Source organism: Gorilla gorilla, chromosome 1 (genome assembly GCF_029281585.2).
Source record: "Gorilla gorilla gorilla isolate KB3781 chromosome 1, NHGRI_mGorGor1-v2.1_pri, whole genome shotgun sequence".
Lineage (NCBI taxonomy): Eukaryota > Metazoa > Chordata > Mammalia > Primates > Hominidae > Gorilla > Gorilla gorilla.
In genome coordinates this window covers 141,193,808-141,210,132 of record NC_073224.2, presented here as the reverse complement: position 1 = coordinate 141,210,132, position 16,325 = coordinate 141,193,808, and the positions used below count along the sequence as shown (strand labels likewise).

At 35.2% G+C, this 16,325-nt stretch overlaps 1 protein-coding gene across 5 annotated transcripts in view; it reads left to right on the top strand.

Moving 5' to 3' along the window:
- The window catches only part of SNX7 (sorting nexin 7), a 102,433-nt gene that overhangs the window by 47,960 nt on the left and 38,148 nt on the right, over positions 1–16,325 (top strand). The window contains exon 8 of one of the 5 annotated variants that reach the window (XM_055374286.2): positions 5,216–7,213. The exons of the other annotated variants lie outside the window; for them this stretch is intronic. Coding sequence (XP_055230261.2) covers positions 5,216–5,260 — 45 coding nt within the window. The 3' untranslated portion in view covers positions 5,261–7,213. Of the gene's footprint in view, positions 1–5,215; positions 7,214–16,325 lie in introns of those variants that run through there. 5 annotated transcript variants of the gene reach the window in all.

Sequence of the window (16,325 nt, the reverse complement as noted above, 5' to 3'; positions counted from 1 at the left end):
TTAAAATTTATAATATATTATCATATAGTGATAAGCGTGGAGGAGACAGAGTGTTGAGGAGCAGTGCAATTTAGGATTAGGGGTCAGTAAAATATTCACCAAGGAGGTAATGTTTTAGTAATATGTGTACCTGGGGGAAGAGCCTTTCAGGCAGAGGGGACAGTACATGCACAATGAAAGTATGCTTGTACATTCCAGAAGAAGCAAGAAGACCAGTGTTGCAGAAATGAAGTGAGCAAGTAGAATAGTTGTGGGAAATGAAGTCAGGTCTAACCAGGGGTTAGACCATATAGAGCTTTATAAGGTTTTGGTCTCAGTGAGATAGGAAAATAGTTGAACAGAGGAGTAACATAATCATATTTAAGTTACAAGATGATTATTGTGCTTAGAGAAAGCACAAGATGATGTGCATGTGGTATGTGCATGGGATGGAGGAAAGCCAGAGCTGGAGAGTAGCTCTTAAAGTATTTCCAGTGAGACATAATAGCTTGGACCAGAGCAGAAGTGATGTTAAGGGGTCAGAAGCTGAGTATATTTCACAGGAAGAGCTGTTTGCTGTTTGATGGGCTGTGGATCGTGAGCCAATAAGGAGAGGCAAGGATGATTCTGAGGTTTTAGACAGAGCAACTGGAAGGTAGTAGTTGGCATTAATTGAGATGAGGAGACTTTGGAAACAACAGGTTTAATGGGGAAGATAATTTTCTCAGATTTGGAAAGGTAAAGTTTGATTTGCCTATTAGTCACCTAATGGAGCTATTGAGTAGGGAGTTACATGTAAAAATTCATAGGTTCAGCTGAAGATATGTATTTGGAAATTATTAGCAAATAGATGGTATTTAAAGCTATAAGATTTGTCAAGGTCATTAAAGTATGAGCCTTTACTTTATCCTGTCAGAGCCTTGGCATATTTCAACATTAAGAGATGAATGATAATGGAAGAATCAGAAGTTTTGGCTGATGAGGAGAAGGAAAAGAATTTGATGTAGCTTTGTCTGGTGATAGATCATTGCACCAGTAAGATTAACTAAACAGATCTGATTAGGGTCATCCAACTTTTTAAACCATTTCTCCATTTATGAAGCATTTCAAAAAACAATTTGATATATGATAATTAAAATATTTCAAGAGTAATTGAGTTGCATTATGTGTACCAGTAAAGAAGATATTTAATGTAATAGATACCATCCTATGAAAGTCATAATTTTTGACTGGGATGATAAAGGTATAATAATAACTGAGATTATGAGGAAACTCAGATATTTGGAGAAACTTGTGGGTTTTGCCATTTTGTTATAAGTTTTCAGAGTCAGAGCTTCTGTTTGGAAATGCTTATTCACTTCACTGCTTAACTGTAAAATAAATAAGGTTCATCTGTGGTGCTAAATAATACTGCATATCTATTTTATTTTTATTTCTGAATGGATGATTTATAGTTTTCCACTCAAAGCAGCATTCAAATATAAATGAATATGAATACATTTGACATTTAGCAATATGTGCATAGAATTGGAAAGTTGGATCTAGATATAATGCCATAGCTGTTTAGCAGTATATCTATGTGAGCAAAGAAATGCATTTTCATAAGATCATCATAGTCTGGAATTTTGCACAGCCACATTCAGTAGATACAAACAGATACCAGATTATTCAAGCTGGTCCTTATTCAGTATGACATGCTATTTTTGGCTGGTGTTTTACTCTCATCCTTAAATAGAGGTTATTAATTTTCAGATGATCTTGGTAGTGTATAAATGGTGCACAGAGCAAGACTGCCTTCTCTCTAATTCTAGGAAGCTTTAAAGAAATAATTTTGACATAGCGAGCCTTGCTTGTGATCAGAGGTGAAGGTTGCTTCTTCCTTTTCTTAAATATTTTCTGGCTCACTTCTCTCCTGAACTTTTTACAAATTATTCCTTTCTATATGCCTCATTTCCTAATATAATCTATTTTCTACTCTGCTTCTTTTTGTCTGTTTACAGCTATGTGTCTGTCTCTCACGCACAGATACATATCCATCCACACATGTATACATATACACACATACACAGCAGTAAAGAACATGACAGTGTCCAGTGGGATGAAAAGAGGCTTTTTTTCTTGCATATTTCCTTTTATCAGTTTATCCTAAAAGGCACCTGGCTGACATTTCCTCAAACCTTATTGGTCAGAATTGTGAAAAGTCAGGATCAAACCAGTCACATGGAGTGGGAATGTGGCCATCAGAATTTACTTATCAGCTACAATATACACCCAGTTACAGGTACCTGAAAAAACTGGGGCCTTTGCAGAACGTAATGTGGAGAGTAGAGGATGGATTCTGGGTAAAACACTAATAAATGCTGGTCACAGACAGTGCAGCAGGGTAGTGGATTTGCACACACACAGCTGGCGGGGAATTTGGAATGGTGCATGAGTGATGCTGTAATCAAGAAGGCCCTCAGCAGCCAGCTCCTCCCAGAAGAAAGTACCAGGGAGTGCCTAGAATTCCTCTCCCTTTCTGTCTTCTCGGGCAGCCCTGTCTCATTCAAGGCTTCATTGGCTTGAGTGGTAGGTACAAAAGCAAAACTGTGTTCTCCTATTTATATAAACTTGTAAAGGATAATAATGAATATTTGATTAAATTCCAAAAATCACCATATCTACCTTATGAATAGGAGTCTGTTGAGCCTGAGATCTCTGGTTGGAATTTTACCATATTGGATTTTTCTCTCTGTCATTTATTTTTGTGCCCCTGGCCAATTCCCAACAGAGCAGTCTCTGTAAAGTATTTAATATAAGGTCTTAATCCCAGTTGCAGAGTTGTGTGTAATTTAAAGCACATCATTTTGTGGCAGAGGCCATTTACTGCCTTCGTAGTTCTGGGCCAAGTTCCTTAACATTCTCCATACTTTAGTTTACTCAACTGTGAGAGATGTGGGTAATGCCTTCCGTAGAGTGTTGTTAAATGAGCATATTGAAACCTTAGCCCAGTGCCTAACCAGGATTAGATTGTAAATATTTCTATAAACAATGTTAAAGGAACTTTCTTTGAAGTATATATTAGTTTCATTCTTCTAGATCAAAGTTTGGAAAGTGTTAACTGCAGTCCTGCTTCTGAGACCTCCACAGTGTTAAAATAAGAAAAAAGAAAAAGCAAGGCAGCAATTAGCTTTAGCTGTGTAGTGACCACTCCCATTTGCCCTACCTGGTCGCTCTAGGCAGTTGCATAGATACTTTAAATTGTATCTGAATTTATGCAGACTATTCAGAGGTTGTGCTTTGGACTCCTACGGAATTATTTTAACTCAACTCACTCGATGTTGTACCATTGATGCATCAGAAGGACATTTTAAGGAGAACTATAAATCTATTTATGATAAACATCAACAGCACTATTTTATATTTTTCTTTTATGAGACCTCATGAGAAAGCTTTCATTTACATCTCAGCACCAGCAATATGGTTTCATTTCTCCTGAGTAGCTAGTGTATTTTCAGCTTATACACATCTTGGGTTTTATACCTGATCTTATCCCATTTATCTCACTTTTTACAGTAGTTACTAGACTATTGAGATTCCCAATTCTGATCCACTTCTGTCTAGCAAGTGTGTCTTTTTTGTGTCAAACTCACGCTTGGCTTTACCTTGTTTTTTTCCTTACTCTCATGTTCTCATTGCACTAATGTCTTTACTTTCTGTCTTTAAACTTGTAGAGTACAATTGTGGAAGCTCTCTTATATGGAATATGGAATCTAATAAGGAATAAATTAGAAACAAATTAATAAGAACTAGAGGTAAAGTATTCCAAATCATTTTAAAGACCACACATTTCTTACAACATATTGTGACCCACCCTGCCCAAGTGTGTTTTTAGTCATTTCTTTTGAAATTCATAAACCGCAGCATGTCTGTTATGAACACAAACCTGAACACAGAATGACTCATGTAACCATTACCCAGAAAACTTGTCAAGAGATATTAGAGGGTGAGGTGAAAAATACCGTACTATTTTCAAAATTTTACCAATGAAATTTGCTTAGAGAAGTAACTACATATTAAGGTTTGCTAATTTGAAAGTAGAACATAAAAATGTACAGTCTTGATGAATAAGGCCTGTGTATGTTTGTGGTGGGTGAGGGTGAAAGGGGAGAAGAAGGAAGAAGACAAAGACTGTGGAAAAAGAGAGGCAGTGTAACAATGTTGCAGATAATTTCTAAAGAAAGACTAAGCTCTGTGTCTTTCTCTAGGAAGATTTTTTTTTTCTGTTGCCTTAACTGCAACCGAAAAAGTAACAGATGGACAAGTAAAAGGGGTAGTTTAAAATTCCAGTCATTTCTTCTCAGGGTTTTAAGAAATTCTGCTTACGGTGTCCTTTGGATTTGTGGTGTGTTTTATGGGGTTTGCCTGCCGTAGATAGAAAGTTTAAATAGCTTTCGTACATAGAAACTCAAACCAGATTCAATTTCTTTTTAATTTAGACTTTTTGTTAATAAGAAATATGTCCTAAGGATCTGTCTTACATATCTCTTTCACTCCTGGCCCTGCCTGGGCACTTAATAAATATTTCATAATGCTTAGAGCAGTAACACACTAGGAATTAGAAGCCAGGAGAAGGCTTTGATTCACTTTTGTTTAACTTGTGACCTTAATCAGACATTAATTATTCTTTATCCATTAACATGCAGAAATTATGCTTAAAGAATTTTTTTTGAAGATGAATTAACGTTTATAAATCTAGGACTTGTGTTAGTAAAAATTTTGGTAAGTTATAGTATGAATATGTAAAATGTTAGATAATTCATCATGGTGTTATAAAACATTATTTAAAGTATAAATAGTTATTATTTTGAGACAGAATCTAGCTCTGTCACCCAGGGTGGAGGGCAATGGCGCGATCTTGGCTCACTGCAACCTCTGTCTCCCGGGTTCAAGTGATTCTCCTGCCTCAGCCTCCCAAGTAGTGGGGATTACAGGTACATGCCACCACGCCCAGCTAATTTTTGTATTTTTAGTAGAGACAGGGTTTCGCCATGTTGGCCGGGCTGGATCTCGAACTCCTGACCTCAAGTGATCCGCCTGCCTTGACCTCCCAAAGTGCTGGGATTACAGGACTGGCCTGAAGTATAAATAGTTTAGTACTAAAAATCAAAAATTGTATTCCCACCAAATAGAGAACCAGTAGTTTTCCTCTAGTACATTTGATATATTAAATTAAATGCATTTTGATTTATTACAGGCATACCTTGGATATACTGTGTTCAGTTTCAGACTGCCACAATAAAGCAAGTCACAAGAAATTTTTGGCTTCCCAGTGGATATAAAAGTTATGTTTGCACTATACTGTAGTCTATTAAATATGCAATAGCATTATGTGTAAAAAATGTACATAATTTAGTTAAAAAAGATGTCATTGTTAAAAATGCTAATGATCATATGAGCCTTCAGAGAGCTGTAATCTTTTTGCTGGTAGAGTGTCTTTCCTTTATGTTGATGGCTGCTGACTGATCACGTGGTGGTTGGTGAAGATTGGGGTAGCTATGGCAATTTCTTAAAATATGAGAACAAGGAAGTTTGCTGCAGAGATTGATTTTCCTTTCACCAGTGAATTCCCCGTAGCATGCAGTGTCGTTTGATAGCATTTTACCCACAGAACTGCTTTTGAAATTGGAGCCAATCCTTTCAAAACTTGCCACTGCTGTATCAACTAAGTTTTCATAATATTCTGAGTTCTTTGTTGTCATTTTAAGAATACTCACAGCATCTTCACCAGGAGTAGATCCCGCCTCAAGAAATCACTTTCTTTGCTCATCCATAAGAAGCAACTTCTCATCTGTTCAAATTCTATCATGAGATTATAGCAATTCAGTTATCTCTTCAGGCTCTACTTCTAATTATAATTCTCTACTATTTCTGCCACACCTGCAGTTACTTCCTCCACTGAAGTCTTGAACCCTTTGCTCAAAGTCATCTATAAGAGTTAGAATCAACTTCTTCCAAATTCCTATAAATGTTAATATTTTGGTCTGTTCCCATGAATCCCATATATTTTTCATGGAATCTAGAATGGTGTATTCTTTCCAGAAGATTTTCAGTTTACTCAGTTCCGTCAAGGGAATCACAATCTATGGCAGCTACAGCCTTACAAAATGTATTTCTTAAATAATAAGACTCAAAAGTCTAAATGACTCATTGACTCATGGACTATGGAAGTTACATTAGCTGGCATGAAGGCAGTATTAATTCCCTTGTACATTTCCGTCAGAGTTTTTCAGTGACCAAGTACATTGTCAATAAACAGTAATATTTTGAAAGGAATCTTTTTTCCTGAGCAGTAGATCTCAAGAGTGGGCTTAAAATATTCAGTAAACCATACTATAAACAGATAACTCTGTCATCCAGGCTTTGTTATTTCAGGTATAGAGCACAGGCAGAGTAGATTTAGAGTAATTCTTTAGGGCACTAGGATTATCAGAATGGTAAATGGACATTGGCTTCAACTTAAAATCACCAACTACATTAGCTCCTAACAAGAGAGTCAGGCTGTCCTTTGAAGCTAGGCATTGACTTTTCCTCTCTAGCTATGAAAGTCTTAGATAGCATCTTCCTCCAATATAAAACTTTTGTCAGCTGGGCACAGTGGCTCACACCTGTAATCCCAGCACTTTGGGAGGCTGAGGCGGGCACATCACCTGAGGTTGGGAGTTCGAAATGGAGAACCCTGTCTCTACTAAAAATACAAAATTAGCCAGACATAGTGGCACATGCCTGTAATGCCAGCTACCCGGGAGGCTAAGGCAGGAGAATTGCTTAACCTAGGAGGCAGAGGTTGTAGTGAGCCGAGATCGTGCCATTGCACTCCAGCCTGGGCAACAAGAGAGAAACTCTGTCTCAGGAAAAAAAAAAAAAAAACTTGTCTATGTTGAAAATCTGTTGTTTGTAGTGTAGCCATCCTTATCAATGATCATAGTTAGATCTTCTGGATAACTTGTTATAACTTGTACATCAGCATTTGTTGCTTCATCTGGCATTTTTATCTCACGAAGACAGCTTCTTTCCTTAAACCTAGTGAACCAATCTCTGCTAGCTTCAAACATTTCCTCTCCAGCTTCCTCACTTCTCCCAGCCTTCATAAAATTGAAGAGTTAGGGCATTGCTTTGGATTAGGCGTTGGCTTAAGGGAATGTTATGGCTGGTTTGAGCTTCTATTCAGACCACTAAAACTTTCTCCATATCAGCAATAAGGCTTTTTTTTTTTGCTTTCTTATAATTCATGTGTTTATTGGAATAGCATTTTTATTTCTTCCAAGAACTTTTTCTTTGCATTCAGAACTTGTCTAACTGTTCTGTGCAAGAGGCCTAGCTTGCAGCCAGTCTCAGCTTTTGAAATGCCTTCCTCACTAAGTTTAATCATTTGTAGCTTTTGATTTAAAGTAAGAGATGCTCAATTCTTTCTTTCACTTGAACACGTAAAAGCCATTGTAGGGTTATTAATTGGTCATATTTCAATATTATTGTCTCAGGGAATACGAAGGAGAGGAACAGAGACAGGAGAATGGTCAGTGATACAGTCAGAACATACACATTTATGGATTAGATTCACTACTTTATATGGACACAATTCCCGCCCCCCTTCCAAATTACAGTGGTAACATCAAAGACTGCTTATCACAGATCACCATCACAGATATGATAATAATGAAAAAGTTTGAAGTGTTGTAAGAATTACCAAAATGTGACACAGACACGTGAAGTAAGCACATGTTGGAAAAATGATGCTGGTAGGCTTACTCAGTGCAGGGTTGTCACAAAGCTTCAATTTGTTAGGAAAAAAAAATGGAATATCTGCAAAGCACAGAAAAGCACAGTACAATAAAATGAGGTATAGTTGTATAATTAGTAGACTTTGGAGAGTAAGCCTTTTCTCTCTGGTGAATCTTAGTCAGTAGTCAATTTAGAGGCGTGTCAATGCCCCAATCACATGGCCATTCAACTTTCAGAGAATTTCTAGACCCAAACTAGTGTTTTCATTTTATAAGCATATTTAATACCTGTTTAGTACATGTTGTATGCCAGGCACTATGCTAAGCATTCACATATATCAGCCAATGTCTAATCCTGTGAGATAGGTAGTAATTTGTTCCCATTTTTGTGGATGGGAAAATTGAGTCCTAGAGAGTCAATCAGCAAATAGTTCTTAGCTCCTTAAGAAGACTGAAAAAGCCCGTCTCCCTAGGAGCTTATTCTCTAGTGGAAGGATGCTGAAAATAAGTAAAAAAATTAATATGATAATTTTAGACTGTGATTAGTGCTATAAAGAGAATAAAACAGGGTAATATGATAAAGAATACCAGGAGGGGAAGTATCTAGAGTAATCAGAGAAGGCCTTTCTGAGGAGATGACCTTGAGAAGAGAGCTGAATCATCATAAGGGGCCATTGATCCAAATTCTGGAGCACCATTGTTGGAAGAAGGAGGAAAAGCCATGATCCTCTGAAATGAGAATGAATTCACATGTTCCAGGAAGTTTGTTAGGTTGCAAGTAGCTAGAATATGAAGGACAGAGGCGCAGCACTATGGCATGAGGACTGAAAGCGAGCGGACGAAGAATGTGTAGGCCTTGAGTTTTCTTCTGTTTGCAATGGAGAGCCCCTGAAGGGTTTCAAGTGGGGAAGAGTTGTGATTTGATATGTTACATGTTTTTAAATTTATTTCAAAGGGACAAACTTACAGAAAATTTGCAAGTACGCTTCAAAGACCTGCATTTCTTTTGAACCATTGGAGAATAAGTTGTAAATCTAATAACCTTTGAATAGTGTGTTTCTTACAAACAAGAATATTTTCCTATATAACTATAGTACAACCATCAATATCAATAAATTATTGATATATTTATATTATCAAATGCTCAGACCCATTCAAGTTTCACCAGTTCTCTAATGTTTTTTTGACAGTATTTAGTTAGATGTCTCCTTCAGTCTGGAACAGTCTTTCATCTTCCCTTAACTTTCATGGCCATTCTACATTTGAAGATTATTTTGTAGAATGCCTCCTATTTTAACTTGTTTCATATTTCCTTAAGCTTAGATTTATATTATCAGTCTTTGACGGGAATGTCACTTAAGTGTTACTATGATCCTTTCATTGATTCCTTTTAGGTAGTATATGATGTTTATTTGTCCCATTAATGATTCTGCGCCCTTTGATCACTGATTAAGGCAATGTCCGTCCAGCTTCTCCACTATAAAAATCACTCTTTTTCCAATGTAATTAGTAAGTGTTTTGTGGGGAGCGTCTTTGAGACTGATGATCCCATGCCTTATCGTACTTTAACTTTCAATTTATTCATGTATGAATTTGTTTTTATTTTAAGACGTGGGTTTTATTATCATTACTTGTTTTGATGCACGAGTTACCCAAATTTGATGAGTGGGACCATCTTCAAGCTGGCTTCTATGCCCTTTTGATATGTTCACATCATTTTGATCACCTCTTTGCTTCTGATACAACAAAACGTTCTGACTCTCGTATGCTTTACCTGGCTCAGCCCTGGAATCAGTTATTTCTCTAATGAGCCCTGGTTCCTTTTGGTAGAAAAAGTTATGTTTAGAATACAATATCTTGGCATTAGATGTGTTCATTGCTATCGAGGTATCACTATCCAAGACCTTCTGTATGAGCAGAGCTAGGGAGTATGTCTGTTTAATCATATTCACACACATACACACACGTTTTTATATCTATGATGTATTTCTGTATTTACATATATATAAAAACAATGAATTTACACCAGTGCCTCCAATTTTAATCTAGTTATAGGGATTCATTCTTGATATCTTTTATTTTCCGTGTTTGTAGTTCCCTTTCTGACAGCGAGAGACAGGCTCTCATCTTTTTTATATCTACTTATTTGATTAATCCCCCTGTATATAACCAATCCTGTATAGCCCAAGTCATCTTTCCTAAGTTGGTGGCACTTTCCACTCCACTTGGGCTTTCACACCCTGCAAGGGCCATACCTCCTCTTTACCACACTTCTGTTTCCCCATGGTAGGTTTGCCTCCTATCCCCATATGGTGCCCTCTTCATCCTACTTGGGCAGTTACTCCCTACTCTAGGCCACTGTTTGCAGGAATTACCTCCTCATCTCGCTGCTTTGACAGTCTGTGCTAGGCCACCATGACTTTGCTTCCTTTTCTCCACCAGTGTGGACATTAGTCTTGTTCTACCTGCAGTGATTAACCTTTAGAGCTGAGTTGTTCATGAAGGGAAAAGAGAAAGGAAGAGTTTACAGTTGCTCTCAAATGCTCATTATGTTTCCTGCATGGGAAAACAAAGCTGTGTTGAATCCAATACCATGAGTAGGGGGTGATGATGGCATAAAAAAAGAAGGTAGTAGTGGAGATTTTGATAAGAAAGTTAAGTGATTTGCTCACAGTTATACAGCTAGTTAAATAGAAGAGCCAGAGTTGTAACCTAACTCTGTACTCCCTGATGTATCATAAATACAATTTTTTTTTCCCAATGGGTGGGTCTGAAGTCCATGGAGATGAGAAAATTTTAAGGCAAGTAACAATTATCTGCTACTAAAATCAAAGCAAAAAGGAATAAAAGTTTGGTGTTTTCTTCTTTTATCTTCCTTAAAAAATATACTTAGATTTCATAATAAATTATAAATTGCAACTTGGAAATGCTTTGAAATACATAGGGAGATGAGAAAATTTTAAGGCAAGTAACAATTATCTACTACTAAAATCAAAGCAAAAAGGAATAAAAGTTTGGTGTTTTCTTCTTTTATCTTCTTTAAAAAATATACTTAGATTTCATAATAAATTATAAATTGCAACTTGGAAATGCTTTGAAATACATAGGGAGATGAGAAAATTTTAAGGCAAGTAACAATTATCTACTACTAAAATCAAAGCAAAAAGGAATAAAAGTTTGGTGTTTTCTTCTTTTATCTTCTTTAAAAAAATACTTGGATTTCATAATAAATTGTAAATTGCCACTAGGAAATGCTTTGAAATACATAGAGTTATAATTATCTCAGAGAGTTGAAAGTCTTTTTTTCTTTCAAGGAATTATTATATAGAATTATGTGTTAAGTAGATCAACAAGTCATACTAAAACTAATTGATGATAATAATAATAATAGCTAACATTTCTTGAGCACACACGATGTGCCAGGCAGAGTCCTAAATGTTCTATGTGTATTGTTTCACTTCAGTCTCACAATACAATGGGGTGTAGGTACTATTATTTTCCTCATTTTATAAGTTTTATATGTTTTGTAAATGTCCCAGTTGAGGAACAGAGAAATAGAATTACTTGAACAACATTGCACATGCAGGAATTTTTGAAGCAGAACTTCAGAAATTGTGCTATTAAATATATTCCAGGACTTGAAAACTATATTCCAAGACAATACTTGTAAATAGCCTAGTACTGCTTTACCTGTTGCAGAAACCGCTATATCTAATCCCAGAACAATCCTCAGAAAATACTTAACAACATGCTTCAAATAATTAATACCAATCAGAATTTGCACGTGATAAATTCTCTTTGCCAGAACATCATTGGTGACTTGAAATATTTTATTACAGTGAACTGGCAGTCTTAATAGTGTTTATTTTAGGTTAAATTGACCTGCCTTGTTTATCTCTCAGTCACAAAGAGGGTATGAAATGAGATAAGGAGGTACAGTTTCTTTCCTTAATGTATGTCAGTGGTTCTCATAAGCAGTGTGGGTAGGGAGAGGGTAAGAGGCATTTTCAAAATACACAAAATTACAAAGATAGTGTCCTTCCCAGGAGGCAGATTCTGTTGCTTCTGAGACCTTCTTATTTGGAAGCTTTTAATGTAAACTTAGTAAGAAAAAAGACAGATACCCGTGAAATGCATTCAAAATAAACCTTAATGCATTTAAAGAGCTGTTGCAGACCCTTGTACCAGGAAAATGCAAGACATATAATGGGCACTCCATAAATGAGGAAATGAAAGGGGCATGCACATAGGTCAGATGGCGAGAGAAGTGCCAGATGTGCGAATTACTTATTGCACATAGAAGTGCAAATGTAAGGCTTCCCTAACACACTTCCTGAAGAAGGTCCCTCACCAAAAAACATAGTTTTTGTCCAATGTCAAATTTTTAGTTACAATATTTAAATTAACTTTAGGTCAAGATCACACATGAATGTGTGGTTTTTAGTATATATTAAATAATACATTAATATAGAAATAACACCTTTTCCACTTTCACATGCATTTTCAATACTTCTTTTATCATCTAACACTTTTATTGGAAGAGGAAATATATACACACATCAGGAAAAAGGAATTCAGAGTCTCCATTTTTATGCCTTATTTTCTGAATCCAGATGTAATGTGTCCCTACAAATATTACTTCCCAACAACCACTAATTTATATAACATTAGGTACTTCAACATTTCATTCATCCCATAAGATATATAGTCTTGATCGCTAACATAACTAATTAGTGCATTGCTTATAAAAATAACCCCAAATTATGATTTATTTGAAAAGATAATATGTTCACATGGCTCAAAATTCATAAATTTAGAAAACACACCCAGTGAAAAGTGTGCCCATCCCAATATCCTATTCTCCCAAGTCCCACTACCCATGTTATTAGTGTAAGCACATCCTATTGTTAGTTACTTCTGTAGCCTTCCACTTTCTTTATGCATATGCAATAAATACCAGTATACATTCTGACTTTAATTCGTGTGGTAATACACTCTAAAGATTTCTGCACTTTGCTTTTTTAATGTAATAAGATATCTTGGAGATCATTCCATTTATTGGTGTTTTACGGCTACATGATATCCCGTTGTATGGCTGTGCAGAATTTATTTAACCTGACCCCTGCTGGTAAATATTTATTTCTGATATTTTGTGACTATAAATAATGCTTTACTGAAGAATTTTGTACACGTTATTTGTAAGTATACCAGTAGATCTTTAGAATACTTAGAAGTGAAATTGCTAAATCGGAGGGTATTTAATTTTGATAGCCCTTTACTAGATGAGTGATCTTGAGCAAATTAGCTAACTTCTCCATGCCTCAGTTTATTACTTCGTGGATTAGAGATAATAATAGTACCTAGCTCATAGTGCTAAATGTGTTAACCCATGTAGGATGCTTAGAATATTGCGTGGCCCGTAGGAAGGGATAAAAGAATTAGCTCTTCTGCTGCTGCTGTTCTTGTTACCACCCAGCTGCTGTCCACAGAAAAGCTATTTACATTCTCACCAGCTGGCTTATTCCTGTACCCTCCACCCCCAGTCTTGTTAAGGGGAGATATCAAACCGTTGAATTGTTGCCACCTCAAAAGTGAAAAATGGTATCCCCTTGTAGGTTTAATTTGGCATTTCTCATCTGATGAGTGGTGTTAAGCATTGCTTTATATATTTAAGTAAAATTTGTATTGCTTTTATCTGTCAGTGTCTGGTCTTTGTTCATTATATTTTCTCTATTAATTCTTGATCTCTGTCTTTCTGATTTATAGGAACTTCTTATTCGGGAAATTAGTCTTTATTTTTTATTTATATTGTAATTTTTTTGTACTGATTTTTACTAGCAGAAGTTTCTAGTTTTTATGAAGTCAGGTTTATCTATCTTTTTCTTAAAGATTTTACCTTTAAGGATGAGTTAGAGAGTGTTCTACTTCAGGTGACAGAAAAAAAATGCCTCGTGGTTTCTTCCATTAATTTTTGAGTTTCCTTTTTTACAATAGAATCTTTGAGCCATTTGAAATTGATTCTTATAAATATGAGGTTTTTGAGTCAACTATATATAATATATATTTTTAATGGTATATATCAACTATATATTATATATATTTCAACTATGTATATTATATATATTATTCAACTGTATATATTTTAATAACTGTCCCAGTCGTACCCGTTATCTATTGAATAATCATGTTTTCCCTAGTGATTTGATGCTGCCTTCGAAATATAGTTAATTCGTTTTCATATGCAACGATGATAAGACTTTCTGTATGTTTTCTTGGTCTGTTAATGCTCCAAGACCATACTGTGTCAATAATGGAGGTTTTGTAATATGTTTGATAAATGGCAGGACTTGTCTACCCCCACTCTTTGTTCCTCTTGCTTGTCTATTTACAGAGCTTTTAAAAGTAAACTATAAAATATTTATAATAATAATCAAATACCTGAATCATGAGAGATTTCCTAGAAATAACTGTTGTTAATCTTTGTCTCCTTTCTTTAAAAAATAACTCTGTTAGTAGACTACTATGTATATCTAAAACTACCATTAATTGAATTTGCCTCAGGCTAATATTTCTTATAAAATATTACCTCATTTTTCAAAATGAAGTGATTGAGAAAATATTCAGTAATATTAGAGTATTTCTAGGAAAACACATGAAAGCAATTTTATCCTTATTAAAGGATACTTTTTTGAGTGAACCCCTATTTTTTATACTTGAGCTATACATATGACACTATTCCAGTTACATGATCACAACTTTCTAGAGCCATGCTATACATTATGGTACCCACTGGCCACATGTGCTATTTACTCTCACATTTGAATTAATTAAAATTAAACACAACTAAAAATTCAGTTTCTCAGTCACATTAGCTGAATTTCAGTGGTCACATGTGGCTACTGGTACCATTTTGGACGGTCCAGAATGGAATATTTCTATCATCACAGAATGTTCTATTTGGCTGGATTTGTTTTACAGTATGTTGCAGCATTAGGAGCTGTTTTTTATATATGGTAGTTTGGTTGATCGAATCAAAGAAGGAAGATCATTTCTCATGGAAGTTTTAGCTTTGGTAGGGATTCAGACAGAAAAGAGATGAATGTCTGAAAGAAACATCAGGGGAATTCACCTGATTAAAACTACAGTGTACACAGTACTAGAGCAAAAATAATATGGTAGTCATCAGACTCTTTTGATCACATACTCCATCAAATAAATATTTTTTAAGCACACCTCCCAATAGATGTTCATTTTTAATTTACAGATTATTTACTTGCACCTCAAGTTGAGTGTTCCCAACGCATTTCTCCAAAACCCAAAATGCTCCAAAATCTGGTACTTTTTGAGTACTGACATGACGCTCACAGGAATGCTCTTCGGAGCATTATGGATTTTGGATTTTCAGATTAGGAATGCTGAACCAGTAGGTGTAGTGCAGATATTCCAAAATCTGAAACAGTTCTGATCCTAAGTATTTTGGATAAGGGATACTTAATCTGTACTATACTCATGTTTCACTTGTGTTATAAACTGTGCATGTAAGTAGACATTAAAGACAATGCATAGCAGTTAAATATAAATGGAAGTTCCTTTATGTAGTATTGTGAGCTGTCTTGTATATGCCTTAAACCTCATCTACCCAATTTTGGAGTTTTGTAGTATGTTAAGGTTTGCATCACAAGCTATAGAGAACCTAGGTTCTAGATCAAAGTTTCAAAATAAGTCACTTCTATACTTCAATAAGCCTTATTTTTTCTTGTAAGTAAACTGCGAAAAATAATATTTACCTTACAGGGTATATTGAGAACTAAATGAGATAATATATGAGATATTGTTTAGTTAAGTAGTGAGTAAAATAAAAATATTTAATAACAGAAAATTGGCCTGTGAATTTCTGTGAAATAAATAAATTTTGATTTTTGGCTTTGAAATAATTTTTAACTTTGGAAAGCCTAATGGTAATTGAACATACTGCTTTTCTAGGCTTAGGTTATATTTTGCAGAAAAGTACAGGGAATTACATCTGAAGAGGTAAAGGACTGTGAATTTTTTTGTTTTATTTTTAAGGAGCCGCATCATTTCTTTTTAATAGAAATATATTAATGACTGATGGAAGCACCTAGAAAGAAGTGAATCTTTTATATTCTGATGTATATTTAGTGGCTTTTGTTGTATAGAAGGTTCTGAGGAGATCTCTACCTGTCCTAAAATGTGGCCCTTTAAATAATTGGTTTTCTGTTTCCTGCAATGTCACAAAAAATTATAATCATGATTTGAGGGATGTTAATGGTGTTGAAGGTGCTGGCTTGAAACGTGATGCGTTAACTACATTTGTGGGTGTTTTATGACTCAATTTGTCATTTTTAGAAAATGCATTGTGTTCTACTGAACAAGTTATGTTTGGATAACAAAATCTGCAGTGGGTTTCAGAGAGAGAGGTTTCCACTTTTTAAGAAAAGTATGTATTGTAAAGTATGTAGAAAAGGTACTACTTAGTAATCACATGTATGCTTAAGCAGCATTGTATAATCAAGCATCTAATTTCTTTAGACACATCTCACCTCTCTCACGAATCAGAAAATAATA